The following is an 18,431-nucleotide window of genomic DNA, read 5'->3' as shown; positions in this document are numbered from 1 at the left end:
GGACACACCGACACGTGCACTGTTCAAACGGTGTTAGTGGCAAAACTAACGGAAATGACTAACTTGAAACCTAAAATAAACGTAAGGGGCAAAATTGATACTTTTTAAACGTAAGAGACCAAATTGAAACCTAAAATAAACGTAAGGGATCAAATGTGTAGTTAAGCCTATAAATTTTCAACATATATAATATTAGAGAAATCAAATTGTGGGATTCATAGTGATGTTATAATAAGTACAAAATTTACTTTTTTTATCGATGTCCTTACCATTGAGCTAAGCTTACGGTGATATGTTTTAACGAGTATAAAATTTATCATTCAAATTGAAAATTTATATCATATATAATTCATGTAAAATGTATAAAAATTTAAAATCATTTATTATATTTGACATGTTATTAAGACTCACAAAAATTAACAATTTATGTATTTTTAGCCCATGATAGAAGAAAAAAAAAATTCATGCTCCATTGCAGCCCTCCCCAACAATTTAGTCTAGCTCCGCCATTGGGGGATAGTGTCCAAGTACAAAGTAGGAAATATCTAAGGCTTAAAAATGCTTACAAAAATATTTACATATTTACCTCCCTCTAAAAACACTAGTGGAGCTTGAAATCAGAACCTCTCGAATTCAAGACTTATATCTTTTTATTGCTAGATTAATCCTTTAAAGATACTCTCTTTGAATTTTCTAATATACATTAGCTTTTCTAATTATTTTTTCTATTTTTCAACAATTTATAAATGCTAGGATAGTACCAGTTCGGATCCTCTCCATTTTCTATTATTTCTATTTCTTTCATTATCATAGTTTTTAAATTTTTTTGGGTGTATAAATGATATTTGGACTCATTTAATGTCTCATTTTTTTTTTTGTTACATTTAATGTCTCATTTTTACATTTATATTCCCAAAACTATATAATAACAAAGGAAACCCTAAATTGAAGCTCCGTTTGTTCCTCTCCATCATCGCTCAAATGTCATTCTTAAGGTTCACCTTTCGATCTTCTTCTTCTTCTTCTTCCATTTCTTACTTAAGGCGATTTTACTCTCACTCTCCATTTCATGTTAATAATAATAATGCTGATGATGCTATTTCCTCATTCAACCGCATGCTTCGTATGAATCCAACCCCATCCATCGTACAATTTAACAAGATTTTAACTTATCTTGTTAAGACGAAACATTACCCCACTGCTATTTCCCTTTCTAACCAATTACAATTCAATGGAATTATGCCTAATGTTGTTACTTTCAATATATTGATCAATTGTTACTGCCACCTTCGTCAAATGTCTTTTGCCTTTTCTATATTAGCTAAGATTCTCAAGTTGGGTTATCAACCCAATGTCATAACCTTAAATACTCTTATCAAAGGTCTGTGTTTCAACGATAAGGTGAAAGAAGCTCTGCATTTTCACGACCATGTGCTTGCACATGGATTTCACCTCGATCAAGTTAGCTACGGGACCTTGATCAATGGACTCTGTAAAATTGGGGAAACAAGAGCCGCCTTGCAAGTTCTAAGACAAATTGAAGGGAAATTGGTCAAGCCTAATGTGGTAATATACACCACAATTATTGACAGCCTGTGTAAAGATAAGCTTATAAGAGATGCTTACGATTTATATTCTGAAATGATGGCAAAGAATATTTCTCCTAATGTTTTCACTTACACTTCTCTAATATATGGATTTTGCATTGTTGGTCAATTGAAAGAAGCATTTGATTTGTTCCATGAAATGCCATTGAAAAACATCAACCCAGATGTTTATACTTTTACTACACTGGTTGATGCTCTATGCAAAGAAGGGAAGGTGAAAGAAGCTAAAAATGTATTAGCTGTGATGATGAAAGCAGGCGTGGAACCTGATGTTGCTACATACAGTTCATTAATGGATGGGTATTGCCTAATCAATGAAGTGAATAAGGCCAAAGTTATATTCAACAGTATTGCCCAAAGAGGAGTGATGCCCAATGTTAATTGCTATAGTGTCGTGATTAATGGGCTGTGTAAAATTAAAATGATGGATGAAGCCATGAATCTCTTCAAAGAAATGCAAAACAATAAGATTATTCCTGATACAGTAACTTACAGTTCTCTAATTGATGGTTTGTGCAAATCAGGGAGAATCTCTCATGCTTGGGAGCTTCTTGTTGAGATGCAAGATAGGGGTCAACCTGCCAATGTGATCACTTATAGTTCTTTATTACATGCTTTATGTAAAAACCATCATGTTGATAAGGCAATTGCATTGGTCAAGAAAATTAAAGACAAAGGCATTCAACCAGATATGCACACATACAATATACTCATGGATGGACTTTGCAAACAAGGGAGATTTCTGGACGCACAAGTGATTTTTAATGATCTTTTGATTAAAGGCTACAATGTTACAGTCCCCACATATAATATTATGATCCATGGTCTTTGTTCTGAGGGTTTGTTTGATGATGCTGAGTCCCTACTGTTAAAAATGGAAGACAATGGCAGTGTTCCTAATGCTATAACTTATGAAATAATTATCCGTGCTCTCTTTGAAAATGATGAGAATGATAAGGCATTGAAACTTTTACATGAAATGATTGGCAGTGGTCTAATGTAAGAGGAGAACCAGTTTGAGTAAAAGTTTCAATTGGTTCTAATGCAGGAACGGATATACACGAGCTCAGTATTTTGAGGATATGATACTTCTCAGTCCTCACTCAGCTTAAGGATTCTTGGTTAGCATCAGCCAAGTCTTTTTTTAATCAACTTGTTGCTTTTCCTGTTCTACTATTGTTTCAATTAGTCCAATTTCCGTTGTAAATTTATACTTGTTGAACATCTGCTGTTCTTTCAATTTTCCCCATATTTTGCTTGTTTATTCTTCATTGAAACGACCAAGCTGTGCAAATCATATTCCATCGTCTCCCAGTCAAATGTACTAGTTATCTCACGAGCCATCAATGCTAAACATGTAAGTACTTGCTTTCATGTAAGTACTTGTTAACATGTGGGCACAAGTTAGCATTTATAAATTGTAGAAAAATAGAAAAAATAAGGGTGATGTTAACTTGTGCCCTAAGGGGAATGATTTGTTAGTGATTAGTTTTTACAATTGTAGAAACATTTATGCACACCCCTAGTTGCCATCATAAGATTGTATTTGGCTGATTGGTAAAGCAGCGCATTTGGTGATTATAGTGTCCCGAGTTCGATTATTCGGCTTAACTACACATTTGGTCCTTTTTTAGATTTCAATTTGGTCTCTTACGTTTAAAAAGTATCAATTTGGTTCCTTACATTTATTTTAAGTTTCAAGTTAGTCCTTTCCGTCAATTTTGTCACACGTGCCAGTCAATTTGCATATGTGGAGTGACACGTGGCACTTGGACACACTGACGCGTGTACTGTTCAAACGGTGTTAGTGGCAAAACTAACGGAAATGACTAACTTGAAACCTAAAATAAACGTAAGGGACAAAATTGATACTTTTTAAACGTAAGAGACCAAATTGAAACCTAAAATAAACGTAAGGGACCAAAATGTGTAGTTAAACCTATAAATTTTCAACATATGTAATATTTGAGAAATCAAATTGTGGGATTCATAGTGATGTTATAATAAGTACAAAATTTACTTTTTTTATCGATGTCCTTACCATTGAGCTAAGCTTACGGTGATATATTTTAACGAGTATAGAATTTATCATTCAAATTGAAAATTTATATCATATATATAATTCATCTAAAATGTATAGAAATTTAAAATCATTTGGTATATTTGACATGTTATTAAGACTCACAAAAATTAACAATTTATATATTTTTAGCCCATGATAGAAGAAGAAAAAAAATTCATACTACATTGCGGCCCTCCCCAACAATTTAGTCTAGCTCCACCATTGGGGGATAGTGTCTAAGTCCAAGGTAGGAAATATCTAAGGCTCAAAGAATGCTTACAAAAATATTTTCATATTTATCTCCCTCTAAAAACACTAGTGTAGCTTGAAATCAGAACCTCTCGAATTCAAGACCTATATCTTTTTACCGCTAGATTAATCCTTTAAAGATACTCTCTTTGAATTTTCTAATATACATTAGCTTTTCTAATTATTTTTTCTATTTTTCTACAATTTATAAATGCTAGGATAATACCAGTTCGGATCCTCTCCATTTTCTACCGTTTCCATTTCTTTCATTATCAAAATTTTTAAATGTTTTAGGGTGTATAAATGATATTTAAACTCGCTTAATGTCTCACTTTTTTTTGTTACACTTAATGTCTCACTTTTACATTTATATTTCTAAAACTATATAATCTATATATATAATTCCTAGATAGTTCTCCTACTATCTATTTAAACCCTAATCCACTTAAACCAATATTTTTTTTCCATTTAGCCAAGTCAGCCACTTACAATGTCACATCACTTCTCCTTACATCATTATCATCTCTAGACTCTATCTACTTTTCATATACCTACATTTATATAGATGGCTTTTCATATTGTCCACATTAAAACATGAGGAACTTATACTAAAGAGCCACACACTTTATTACTTACTCACCATATATTCCATTGGTTGCAAAAAAAATCCATCCACTAACATCATGCATGTTCCATAGTTAATGCATTAAAATATAAATCTTAGATAGTTCTCCTACTACTCATCTCAACCCTAATCCTTGTCAGTCACTTACTTCCAATTAAATCACTCAATAATATCACATCACTTCCTTATATTATATCATTGTCATCTATATTTTTGTTTTTGTTTTTATACTATTGTCATCTCTATCTACTCTTCATATACCATAATATATAATAAAGAATTATACCTCTCCAATATCCGATATACTAATCAAAATAATATATTGTTACACGTACAAGAGGATAAAATCTAAAAACCATTATGTTTGACCCTTGGCTATCATATGATATGATGCATAAGGTCACACAATCATTTAACTCTCATTTCCTCATGATTTCTCTTCATTTCCCCTAATAATTATATTTAACAGTTCACAACCTTTGCATAGTTAACTGGTTCCTATATAAAAGTGTCAATCCTTCTAAGCATTTCTTCACCTTTCACACATGATAAATATTTTGATAAGGTTATGCAAAGAGTCATAGGTTATGGGATTGAAATGTATAACCATTATCATTATCATATTTCATTCAATTTTGATGGTCCCCACTCATTCTTTTTGATCGGTTGTTATCATATACATATAGGTATATGTAAGTAGCATAACAGTTACTTCTTTAGCCATGCATACATTTCTGTTGAGTTTAGTTTTTAGTTAAAAAAAAAAACACTCTTTCAAACCATGGCTCCTATCTACACTCCTATGTCCGCTATAGTAGCTGAAAAAGCAAATCTAAAGTTGAAAATTCGAATAGTTCATGTGTGGAATGTAACAAACAAATACAAACCAACTGAGGTTACGTCTATAAATATGTTGTTTGTTGATGAAAAGGTGATAACTATCTTGATATACTTTTCACATTTTCACAAAATCTCTGTTGATTTTTTTTATTATTGATTTTTTCCCTTTTTTTACTTTGATCATCCAGTGCGATAAGATTCTTGTTACTGTGGAAAAGAGTTTGGTGTCAAAGATAAAAAAAATAGTTGGAGAAGGATCAACATATAAGGTTGAAAATATATTGGTTGGAGAAACTGATAAGTACAAAATTACATCACATAAGTATAAGCTGAATTGCATGTTTACTACTACATTTACCAAGATCGATGCTCCACAAATTCCTTTGAACCATTTTGATTTTATGTCATTCCAAGATATTTTGAATTCAACTGAAGAAGAAAATAAATAGTTGGTAATGATTATTAGCTTTCGTCTTAATTTTAAATCTCATATATTGATTGATATTTTAATCTAAATAATATGTCTCTATTTTAATTTTTTTTAGATGTTATTGGGCATGAGATTAAAAGAAGTGATATCAAAAAGAACCTAAAGATGAAAATATTAAAAAGGTAATGGACCTAACTTTAGAAGTTTTGGAGTAAGTTAATTAAATATCATATATTATGAAGAATCAGAAAAAATATTTATATAGCGCACATTGACGTAAATTGTATATTTTTTGTAAATGCAATATGATCTATTGTACTTATTTCGAAATATATAAACACATCTTTAATATCTATCTTATATTTACATTACTTTATTATTATTATTATTATTATTATTATTATTATTATTATTTTGTTGTTGTTGATGTTAGGCTTAAATGCAGTTTTGACCCTCCAAGTTTCACAATTGCTTGATTTTGGTCCCTCACATTTTAATTGCTTGATTTTAACCCCATAAGTTTCACAATTGCTTGATTTTAGCCCTCCAAGTTTCAATTGCTCGATTTTGGCCCCCCAAGTTTACCCCCTTTTGCATTTGCTAGCCCCCCATTTGAATATTTTCATTAAAAATTGGTTATGTGACATTTTAAAATTAAACAAGTATTTAAAAATAAATAAATAAATTACAAATTGTTTTTTAAAAACTAAATTATAATTTTTTTTTTATTATATGTAGTTTGTAAAATAATTTTGTTATATAAAAAAGTAAAAAAAACATTTTATGAATTATTTTTTAAAAACTTTGTAAACTTTTTTTAAATAAAAAATAATTATTAAACTTTTTATTAAAAAAACAATTTTTAATACATTTTTATAAAAGCAAATATTATTATTTTTTAATTAAAACATATTTTTAATTTTTTTAAAATGTCACATAAGCAATTTATAGTAAAAAAAGTCAACGGGGGGCTAGCAAATGCAAAATGGGGTAAACTTGGAGGGCCAAAATCGAGCAATTGAAACTTGGAGGGCTAAAATCAAGCAATTGTGAAACTTAGAGGGTTAAAATCAAGCAATTGAAATGTGGGGGGCCAAAATCAAACAATTGTGAAACTTGAGGGGCTAAAACTACATTTAAGCCTTGATGTTATTATTATAATTTTGATAATACTTATTGTTTTAATTTATACGAATGATTTTTCAACATTATAATATAAAATATCGCATAACATCCGTGCATCTCACATGTGTGAGACTACTAGTAATGAAAAAAATGAAAAGAATTAAAATGGAGAAGATACTAACCAGGAATTCAGGATAATACTATAACATAAAAGGTAAAAAAAAAAAAAAAGTAACTTGGTTTTTTTTGCAATAGTAACTTATGCATTGAAAATATATTATTTCATTAACAAGTCTCTAAACAGCGTGTACTCCATTCCAATTGAAAAAGAAACCCTAAATTGAAGCTTCGTTTGTTCCTCTCCATCATCGCTCAAATGTCATTCTTAAGGTTCACCTTTCGATCTTCTTCTTCTTCTTCTTCTTCTTCTTCTTTTTCTGTTTCCTTCTTAAGGCGATTATACTCTCACTCTCCATTTCATGTTAATAATAATAATGTTGATAATGCTGTTTCTTCATTCCATAGCATGCTTCGTATGAATCCAACCCCATCCATTGTTGAATTTTGCAAGATTTTAACTTATCTTGTTAAGATGAAACATTACCCCACTGCTATTTCACTTTCTAACCAATTGGAATTTAATGGAATTATGCCTAATGTTGTTACTTTCAATATATTGATCAATTGTTACTGCCACGTTGGTCATATGACTTTTGCCTTTTCTCTATTGGCTAAGATTCTCAAGTTGGGTTATCAGCCTAATGTCATAACTTTAACGACTCTTATAAAAGGTTTGTGTTTTAACGGTAAGGTGAAGGAAGCACTGCATTTTCACGACCATGTGGTTGCACATGGATTTCACCTCAACCAAGTTAGCTACGGGACCTTGATCAATGGACTCTGTAAAATTGGAGAAACAAGGGCTGCCTTGCAAGTTCTAAGACGAATCGACAGGAAATTGGTCAAGCCTGATGCGGTAATGTACAACACAATTATTGATAGTTTGTGTAAAGATAAGCTTTTAATAGATGCTAAGGATTTATATTCTGAAATGATTGCAAAGAATATTTCTCCTGATGTTTTCACTTACACTTCTCTAATATATGGATTTTGCATTGTTGGTCAATTGAAAGAAGCATTTGATTTGTTCCATGAAATGCCATTGAAAAACATCAACCCAGATGTTTATACTTTTACTACACTGGTTGATGCTCTATGCAAAGAAGGGAAGGTGAAAGAAGCTAAAAATGTATTAGCTGTGATGATGAAAGCAGGCGTGGAACCTGATGTTGCTACATACAGTTCATTAATGGATGGGTATTGCCTAATCAATGAAGTGAATAAGGCCAAAGTTATATTCAACAGTATGGCCCAAAGAGGAGTGATGCCCAATGTTAATTGCTATAGTGTCGTGATTAATGGGCTGTGTAAAATTAAAATGATGGATGAAGCCATGAATCTCTTCAAAGAAATGCAAAACAATAAGATTATTCCTGATACAGTAACTTACAGTTCTCTAATTGATGGTTTGTGCAAATCAGGGAGAATCTCTCATGCATGGAAACTTTTTGATCAAATGCATGATAGAGGTCAACCTGCTGATGTAATCACTTACAATTCCTTATTACATGCTCTATGTAAAAACCATCATGTTGACAAGGGAATTGCATTGGTCAAGAAAATTAAAATCCAAGGTATTCAACCAGATATGTCCACATACAATATACTTATCGATGGACTATGCAAGGAAGGGAGACTTAGGAACGCACAAGAGATTTTTCAGGATCTTTTGATTAAAGGCTATAAGGTAACAGTTTGGACATATAATATTATGATCAATGGTCTTTGTCTAGAGGGCTTGCTTGATGAAGCTGAGGCCCTGCTGTCAAAAATGGAAGACAATGGATGCATTCCTGATGCTGTAACTTATGAAACAATTATTCGCTCATTCTTTGAAAATGATAAGAATGAAATGGCAGAGAAACTTCTACGTGAAATGATTGCTAAAGGTCTATTCTAAGAGAAAGACTAGTTAAGATGATTTCTTGTAACTTATTAGGCTACTTTGAATTTTGATGACAATGGTCTAATCTTTGTTATTCGTTTAAATATTTACTTAATAGTTACATATACAAAGGATGATCGACCACACAATGATCAACATAAAAACACATGAAATCAAATAAAAACTATGTTGATTTTGCTATTATAATGATAAAATTGGTTGATGTTATTTTATTCTTGACATAATCATATTTTTCTTTCCAATGTACTGTTCATTTTCTTCATACAGTTGTAAGGATTTGTTTCACTCATTGGTCATTCTTTGAGTTGCAAATCACAAACTAAGCTGAAATTAATGTAAATTTTGAATGGGGTTTGTAATGTTCGCTCTCACCCTGCAGGGTTCTTGACAGATGGACCAACATTTTTCCAAAGGACATATGGAAGGAGAATATAAGCTAGCATGATTTGATATTACTTTTTTTGGTTGTTCTATCGTTTGTTGATACCATGTCTGTCTTGTAGTATTTCTCATCTTTGGCTGATGTTTGTTGTGTGTGATACAGTTCATGTGTCCTGTGTTAGACTTGCACAAATTGCTGTTGTTGAGTGGTACAAGTTTTTGTGTCACTGTCATGGGTCTAATCACTTTCTTATTTTGTTACTATCTGGTATAGGGTGCATGACTGCCGTTCATTTTCATACACAATATGGATTATCTGAATATTGTTATTCCTCTAGTTGGTTGAGGATTTAGTTCCATTTTGTGCTTGATTTTTTCTAACCTTACATTTCTGTTTTTGGTCTGTCTAATCTTTCAATTCTTTCTCTTTAGACAACAAAATAGAAAATTTATATATCAATGCATAGATCTCTTTTCTGATCTTAGAGATATGGTTTTAACAGTAACTTCAAAGATATTGGACGGTAAAGCTATGATAGAAGATACTGACATGCCATCTAAGATGCAGATTCAAGCCATGGCTTATGCTTCTGAAGCTCTTGATCTATTTGATGTTCTTGATTGCAAATATATTGCAGCCCACATAAAAAAGGTTACATTTTTCTCTATAGTCCTTGAATTTCACATACAATATCCTTAAAACTTAGTCTAATTTCTGTTTATATTTGAAGACTTAAGAAAAATGCAGATCATTTTCCTTCATCATTTTCTTCTTTTTTCCCCTTAGTTGTTTGATATTTTCAAATGGAGATTATATTAGCAACTCCCTGGTCATGAAGTGAATTAGACCGTCCCTTTGCAATTATGGATATTTAGCTCATTGAGTTCAGTATTTTTCATGATATAGTTTTTCACCTTTTCTATCTATCATTAGTTTAGTATTGCTTTGAATATGGTCATTGAATTGGTCACCTTATCTGAAAGTTTTTTTGTGGATGCTCTTTTTTCAATCCTTCATTTATCCATAGTCTGATAGTGATAGTACAACAAAATTAGATTAATTACATGCACAAAATAATATATTTTATGAATCACAAGTTGATATATCCAGTGAAACCCACACTCTTTTATCGCTACTTCATCGTAAAGGGTTTCATCATTGAAGAATCTAAATGTTAGCTTTGGATTATAACTGGTGCTGTTCACATCATTAATGACTTTTATTTCTTCAACTGCTTCCATTATCTGCTTGCAACTTGCTGGATCATACCATAAAAACACATGATTTGACATCATGTGGATTGACTAACTTTATTCGGCCATATCAAACTGAAGATGTTAGCTCTTGCGAAACTTGTTTTGTTTTTTAACAAACTTGAGAAACCTACACCATATCCCATATGGCCTTGAGAAAGAAGCAAGTAGTAGGAAAAACTGAGCAAATAAGGAGGAAGCTCCAGAGTGACAGAAACTTGTGTAGAAGGGTAATGAAACCAATATTTTCTGACAGGCATAGCAGGTAACAAGTACCAACTAATACATCATCATCATTATCATCATCATCATGATCTAAAGATGCATTTTCTGAATTTAGTCTTGCTCGTAGTTCAATCCCATCAATAGAATCTTTCAAAACTGTTCTATATGAATGTGCTTCCAATTTTATGCAGTTATAAGGAGCAGAAAACCACACTTGGCTTTGTCCGATGGTTCATTCATTGAACTCGTTACTTTCTCAAAAGATTCACAATTACTGATAACAAAATATGGAATGAACTGTGAAAGTGCCGGAATAGATTGAAGCATTTTACAATTGTAAACATATAGACATTTAAATTTGGGAAGATGCATAAGGTTTCAGGCAAGCTTCTAATGGCCATTTCAACTAGTGTTAAAGACTCTAATGACGATAGTACGGAAATATTGTCTGGGATTTCAGACAAGATTGGAATATTAGTACCAAAGATTAAGTGTTTTACACTCAGGAAGACAGGACTATGAAGTACTTTATGTAAGGTGATGGAAGTGTCACGTTCACCTTTCAGTGGATTCACAAGCCAAATAGTATTGGCAAAGTTTGCAGGACGATCTACAAGACTTTCACTCATAGGAAAAAAAAAAAAAGATTCCGAGAGTTTTTGTATGCAATATTGATGATGAAGTTTATTTATTGGGTAAATAGGGTTATACCCCCTGCAAAATAAAAATTTGAGATTGCCCCCCTGCAATGTGAAGATTCCTTGCATTTACTCCCTGACTGCACAACAAGGCGGTGACTTGGACAAAATGTTGACGTGGCACATACACGTGGAATTAATATAATTTATATTTATTTTTAATTTCCAACTCATTGATGATTGTGTAATTATTAATTAAGAAAGTAATTTTTATAAAATAAAAAATATTTTAATCCATAAATCTCCATCCTCTTTGCTCAATGTTCATCAAACCTTCTTTCATCTTCATCTACAAAATTCATATCTTCATCTTCAACAACAAAAACCCAGAACAACAACAAATCAAAATTAATTGTTAGAAAATGATGAACATCATCTTCATCACTATCACCAACAACTTCATCACTACCAATTTCAAACAAAGTCCGACAACTTAACAAAGTCAGTTTCATCCAAAATCAAAATCCACATCCAAAGCCTCGTTTCATCCACATGGTTTGATTTCAATTCCACAACCACCGCCATAATTTCATTCGATTTCGGTTTTGACTTTAGTTTCAATTTCGTCTGGTTTTGATTTCGTTGAATTCGGTTTCGATTTGATGTGTCCAAGATGACCGGGTTTCAATTTCTTGTTTTCCGAGTCCAGTTTTGATGAAAGCAAACGATCGAAAAGAGAGATAGAGAAGCACCTAAGTTATATTTAACAATTTATTTTCTAAACAAGTAATGCAAAGATTGATGAAGCAATAAAAGACGCCGAACAAGCAAGGAGAAGAAGCACTGGAAAGAAGGAAGAAGCAAAGAAAGAAGACGATAGAAGGTTTGGACTTTGAAGGTTGAAGAAAACATAATGGATCGTGTTCATAATAAAAAATTCCTTGCGTCAAAAAAAAATCACTTTTTTTTGCGGTAAAAAATAAAAACATTCCTTTTAAGTTTTTTTTATTAAATAAAAACATTCCTTTTACGTTTTTTTTATTGAATAAAAACATTCCTTTTACGTTTTTTTTAAATGAAAACATTTCTTTTCAGTTTTTTATTTTTATTAAAAAAATAAATAATTACACAATTATTACTGAGTTGGCAATTTAAAAATAAATAAAAAATAATTAATTTCCACATGTCATGCCACTTCAAGATTCTGTCCATGTCATATGCCTACGTGTGCAGCCATGGGGTAAATGCAAGGAATCTTCACATTGCAGGGGGCAATCCCAATTTTTTATTTTGCAGGGGCTAATGCAAAATTTGTGTATTTTGCAGGGGGTATAACCCTATTTACCCTACAAGATATATTATAAGGGCTGACAATGATCCGAGCCAACTCGTGAATAGTTCGAAACTCGATTCGATAATTGACTCGTGTATTTGGTTCATGAACCAAATGAGTTGAACTTGAGTTAAAAGTTAAGTTCGTTAAATAAAAGAATTGAACATAAACTATATATAGTTCGATTTTTTTGACTCATGAACTAGCTCGATTATATAGTTCCAAATATTTTTAAGTGTACACATCAATGAACTTTTCAGTTCCCATGTAAGACTAGTACCCACTCTCCCTTTAAAAAAAATAAATTTACCCCTTTAAACTCTCTCATACTCAAAAGACTTTTCCTCTCCTTATTTTCTACGGCATTGGCATATTTATGCATATCTATGTATTCTTTGCATATTGAATGAAATCTCAATCCCATTTGCAAATAGTGCTCAACATTATTTCCTCATAATTCAACTTTCAATAGTATTGTGACTCTTGTAATTCAACTTCATAGGTAAGTTTTGCTCTACTTCTAATTTATAATTTCTTCATAATTTTTCATCTTCATTTCATAAAATTTTTCATGTTATTTTGAGTGATTTGTTAGTTTGAGTTCAGCTGATGCAATTTTATCTTGAAGAGACGACCTATTGGAGTTCAGAATTGGAAGATTATTTTAAGAATAATTGTGGAATTTTGTTGGTTTTTGCTTTGTAACTTTGTTACTTGTATCGGTTTATGCTTGTTTAAATCTTCTGTTTGGCCAACGCACTGCCGTAACTCTCAGTCTGCTTCCGAACATGTGAAGGGTCAATCAATTACAATATAAGAAATCTATAGTACCTGGTAAAATCAAAAATACCCTTGCTTAAGAGTATGACATGTGTCCAAAACAGGGACATTTTGTGTCCAAAATTTATATAACTGAACTAAATGAGTAAGTAACTAAGCCATATTCCAAGCCAACCAAGCCAAAACTTTGTTATGTGAGAGAAAAAGTTACTTTCCATGAGCCATTTGGTTCCAATAAACTGATTTGGTTAGAATTCAAAAAATTCAGTTTTGATCTTAAATTTAACATGTGACCTACCCATCACACATCACTCTTTTTTCTTTACCCACTTTCACTTCTCCCAATACTGACAAATCTCTATCACTATTTTTTCAAATTAAAAAAACATTTCCCCCTCTTTAGTAATTGAAATTTGATTATATACTCATTCAAAATTTCAATCACTTTCTCATATCTTCTACTTTTTCTGGTTTTTTATTAATTTCTCTCATCAGTAAGTATATTTTCTTTAATATATAATTTATGTTTTGCAAAAAAAATAATAAAAACCCAATGTCAAATTTAAAATACTTTTTGACCCACATTTCCCTCTCATTGTGGAATTCAAATTTTGAATTCAATGCTATATTACCTTCTCTCACCAACATAAATTAGAAACAAATGAACCTCTCTTAATTTTCTCATTCTCTCACAATTCTTTCCTTCATCATCTTTTACTACAATTCTATAATAACTTGATTTTTTGTTTGTTTTGCAGAAAGATTAAAATATATTCATCTCCATCTAACAACAACGCGGGTAAACTCATTTTTTCTCATACTCATTTTAAACTTCTCTTCTCACCTGTTTTATTTGTTCTTGATTTTTCTTACTTCAACTGCATAATCTAAACTTGAATGAATATTTGTTCTTTGCAGGAAAGTTGAAAGTATTTCAGTGATAACATCAAACAAGAACACGTGAAAGTAGAATAGTATAACATTTTTCATGATTGAACAAATTCTACTTCAAGATTCATGAAAAAATTCTACTTCAAGGTATAATCTTCACACAATTTTATATATTACTTTTTCATCAAAATAATTGTATTAATTCATAAAGGTTATACCAACCATGTATTCACAAGATATGTCACATGGAGAACAAAAATAATCTAACTTAATTTTTCACAATGATCTGTCAAAAGATAGGGAGATGTTGAAAACAGTGGTTTTGCATCAAACAACTTTCAAAGATTCAAGTAACCAAGACCCAAAAATTATTCATGATAAAAACAAAAGATGAACACGGGAAACAAAACACTACCAAGGAAGATCGCGAGAAAAGAAAACACATACCAAGAAAGTGGAAGAATTTGATTTTGATAACATTTCTGAGTGATTATATGGCAGGTATGCTATACAACATATTCATATTATTTTATTGTACAATTAACATAATTTTATCTTTTAGTTTCATATCAAAATTAAATTATATATATATTAGTATCTTTTTAGATATATAGAGGAAAAAAGATGAATAAAATATAATTAAATCTACAAAATAAATAGAATAAATCATATATACCGAGTAAAAAACCATACAAAACATGGAAAAGTTATCAATTTTATTAGATTTATAAAAATAAAAAATAAAAAATAAAAAAGTAGATCAAGGGTGTGTAGAAAGAGAAAGAGATATTGGTAATGGTTACACTGATGCAATAAACTTTTTTATTTTGTGGGTCTCAATGACAATGAACATACAGAAGTACTAATATTCATTTAATATAATATCTTATACCTTTGATGTGATTAATCATGTAGGGTAGTACTGCACAGTAGATTGCAGTAGAGGTGCAGGTTTTGTACCCAAAAAAATGTGCAGGTTGCGTAAGAAATATCATTATTACTGTTTAAATTAAATTAAAATTAGAGTTAATGATAGAATTTGAAACAACCAAACATATTCTAGAAATATTCATATTACAATTGTTCTAAAATGATTGTTCTAAAAATATCTCAAACTGAATTAAAAAAAAAAAAGATGAGTAAAAGTAAACAAATTTAAATTAAAAAAAAGATCAATTAACATTAAATAAGAGGAATAAGAATATATACAGATCCAAAAAGAAACTATATTTTATTTCAGAAGCTTTTGTAGAATCTAGAATCTAAAAGGAAACTGAAAAATACCATATTGGCAAAAGAGAAGAAGATGAAGTCACACACCAGATCGAAAATAATCCAATTACATGATGAAGGTCATACATCTGGTATTAAACTCCATTAATGAGTTCATAGTTGACCTGTGATAGAGCTTTGACGGCGGAGCTCCGATGTGAACTTCACAAAGATGAAAAAAAAGAAAAAGAACGCCAAATAAATCGTTTTTATTTTTTCGTAAGTTCAAAGTTATGATGCAAATATTTTTTGTTGTTGGGTTTTGAAAGAAAAAAAATATTCAACAAAGTAGATCTAGGGTTTTGTAGGTTTTTGAGATTTTTGTTTGATTTTGTGTTTTTTTGGTTTGATTTGGGTTTAAAAAGGTTAAATAAGTGTTTCTGGTTGAATATGGGATTTTTCTAGGGACGGTGGCCGGCCGCCGGAAACAGAGTTGAGAAAGAGTGAAGGAGGGAGTAAGAGAGAGAAAGAAAAATGGAAAATGAAGGATCTGCGAAGAAAAAGTGTATATATACCCAATGTGATCCAATGTGCAAGTGTCCACGGCTGCACACCGTAAGCTTTCCATCATCACCGCTTATCTTCATCAGACACATATATCTTTCTTTCCCTGTTCAGATCAGGATCATCTGATCAATCTGACGGTCAGTTTGAATCCTGGCCCTTTTTATTTTTTTACGCTACTGTGCCCCAGCCTTTTGGTTTGGGCCTACGTTTTGCTATACTTGCATCCCCTGTTTTCAGTTTGCACTCCCCTTACCCGTTTAATTATTTATTTAATTTAAGTCTTTTAGTTTATTTTTATTTCTTCGTTTTGTTTATATATTTTGGTTTTTTCAAACTCAAAGTATAAATAATGCCAAAAAATATAAAAATATCAATTTTATTCTCTATATTGATCTACATACATATCTATAAACTACTAAAAAAATTATATTTGGTTTCTTTCTTTTTTGTCTCTAATATTGTTATGTATGACAGAAGATGAGAAGATGAAGCCACACCCAAGATCAGGGAACAAGTATCTCCAATTTTTTCATAATCCATTTTTAGACAAATTATACTACTCATTCATGTAATTGATAACAGTTTCAAAATAGCTAACATTTACATTAAATAAATCATATATGAGACAAATATGCTATTAATTCATAGTACTCATACTGATTAAATAAATCTAACTTCGAACAACAATTTTTTTTTTAATTTTTATTAATAAAGTGTAATTTATATGAATATAGGCATAACGTTACAACTCGTGCGATAGCACAGGTCCCTTAAAATTAATAAAAATTGGTTATTTTATATGGGACGAAGGTATATGGTAATATATGAGTATTTTTCATTTTAAATGTAGTAACATTGTATGATTCAATTAAATTTTTATTTAAACTACAAAGAAAATATCTTTTATACTATAGTAAAATGGAAGGGACGTGAATTCATGGATACACTCCACATCCACATGTTCATGCATATGCTAAGGCTAGCTATCTATACTAAAGTATGGATATTGTATTATTTTATTTCTAATATATTGCAAAGACAGAAACAATATATAATGAGTATTTGGACAAAATATTCTAACACATGGTAAAAATTATAATATTGTATAATTGTTTTTTATAAAAATTTTAAAAATTTCATAATATCATATATACCGATAACAACCTCAAAATAATTATCATATATACTAAATAAATCATACATGAGACAAATTATACTACTGATTCATATAACTCATAATAATATCAAAATAACAATCACATATATTAAATAAATCATACATGAGACAAATTATGCTACTGATTAATGAGCTCATAACAATCTCAAAATAACTATCATATACTCCATCCGATCCTATATATAATGAACACATTGAGAAAAACACACATACCAAGGAGACTTATTTTTTTTATTAAAAATTCTAAAATGTTATGTGTTATTCCAAAATTAACCTTTGGAATGTGTCTGTGTAATTAATGCATAACATTGGAATATGTTGCATTTTATACAATTTAATAAGGGTATATAAGGCATTATCGATTTAATAAAGAATAAATTTAAAGAGTGTTTCTTATAAAAAGGACCAAAAAAAATTCCAAAGTGTTCCTTATATATAGGACCAGAGGGAGTATATATACTAAATAAATCTTACATGAGACGAAATATGTTATTGATTCTTATAACTCATAACAATATCAAAATAACAATCATATATAATAAATAAATCATCCATGGGACAAATTATGCTACTGATTCATATAACTCATAACAATATCAAAATAATAATCATATATATTAAATAAATCATACATAAGACAAATTATGCTACTGATTCATGAAACTCATAACAATCTCAAAATAACTATCATATATACTAAATAAATTATACATGGGACAAATTATGTATATAATTGATTAAATAAATTTAACTTTAAAAACATTTTTCAAGTAATGTTAACCATCTTTTAATTAATCATATTACTTTAACTATTAATGAATATATACTCTTATTACTTTTTAAAAGTTGACTTAGCAAAGTGTAACTTAAAAAATATACGCGTAACGTTACGACCCGTGCGATAGCACGGGTATTATGCTAGTTTGGTAGAACACAAGAACAACAATAACTTGTCCATTTCTGTGGCACTCCATTATTTCAACGAGTTCGTTCAAACACCATGTTGAAG

The 18,431-nt window shown here is 30.5% G+C and overlaps 2 protein-coding genes and 1 long non-coding RNA gene across 9 annotated transcripts in view; all 3 read left to right on the top strand.

The window, feature by feature from the left end:
• The first annotated feature begins 936 nt into the window (after positions 1–936).
• LOC123909996 (putative pentatricopeptide repeat-containing protein At1g12700, mitochondrial) overlaps positions 937–18,431 on the top strand; it is an 83,996-nt gene continuing 66,501 nt past the window's right edge. The window contains exon 1 of the mRNA XM_045960994.1: positions 937–2,964. Within this exon, the coding sequence (XP_045816950.1) occupies positions 982–2,610 (1,629 nt within the window). The 5' untranslated portion in view covers positions 937–981 and the 3' untranslated portion in view covers positions 2,611–2,964. The remainder of the gene's footprint in view (positions 2,965–18,431) is intronic.
• Positions 7,245–11,105, top strand: LOC123909990 (pentatricopeptide repeat-containing protein At1g62910-like). Of its 7 annotated transcripts, XM_045960979.1 has the most exons (4): positions 7,245–8,745; positions 9,344–9,997; positions 10,681–10,864; positions 11,016–11,105. In XM_045960979.1, exons 1-2 carry the CDS (start codon positions 7,315–7,317, stop codon positions 9,350–9,352), a joined length of 1,440 nt encoding a protein of 479 aa, XP_045816935.1. In that variant the 5' UTR covers positions 7,245–7,314; the 3' UTR covers positions 9,353–9,997; positions 10,681–10,864; positions 11,016–11,105. The 7 variants fall into 7 exon arrangements, with proteins under 7 accessions (XP_045816935.1, XP_045816936.1, XP_045816934.1 ...); XM_045960980.1 differs by having other exon boundaries at positions 9,849–10,864; XM_045960978.1 differs by having other exon boundaries at positions 9,344–10,864.
• On the top strand, positions 13,697–16,921 carry LOC123910000. The gene is made up of 5 exons (XR_006810110.1): positions 13,697–14,374; positions 14,494–14,613; positions 14,763–14,967; positions 16,144–16,382; positions 16,720–16,921. It is a non-coding gene; the product is annotated as an uncharacterized LOC123910000 (long non-coding RNA).

This window comes from Trifolium pratense, linkage group LG2 (assembly GCF_020283565.1).
Source record: "Trifolium pratense cultivar HEN17-A07 linkage group LG2, ARS_RC_1.1, whole genome shotgun sequence".
In the NCBI taxonomy this organism is placed as follows: domain Eukaryota; kingdom Viridiplantae; phylum Streptophyta; class Magnoliopsida; order Fabales; family Fabaceae; genus Trifolium; species Trifolium pratense.
The sequence above is the reverse complement of the archived record's forward strand: the minus strand, read 5'-3'. Positions and strand labels throughout refer to the sequence as shown.

Coding starts and splice junctions, on each gene's coding strand:
- LOC123909990 (XM_045960977.1), top strand. CDS start 7,315: ATGTCATTCTTAAGGTTCACCTTTCGATCTTCTTCTTCTTCTTCTTCT.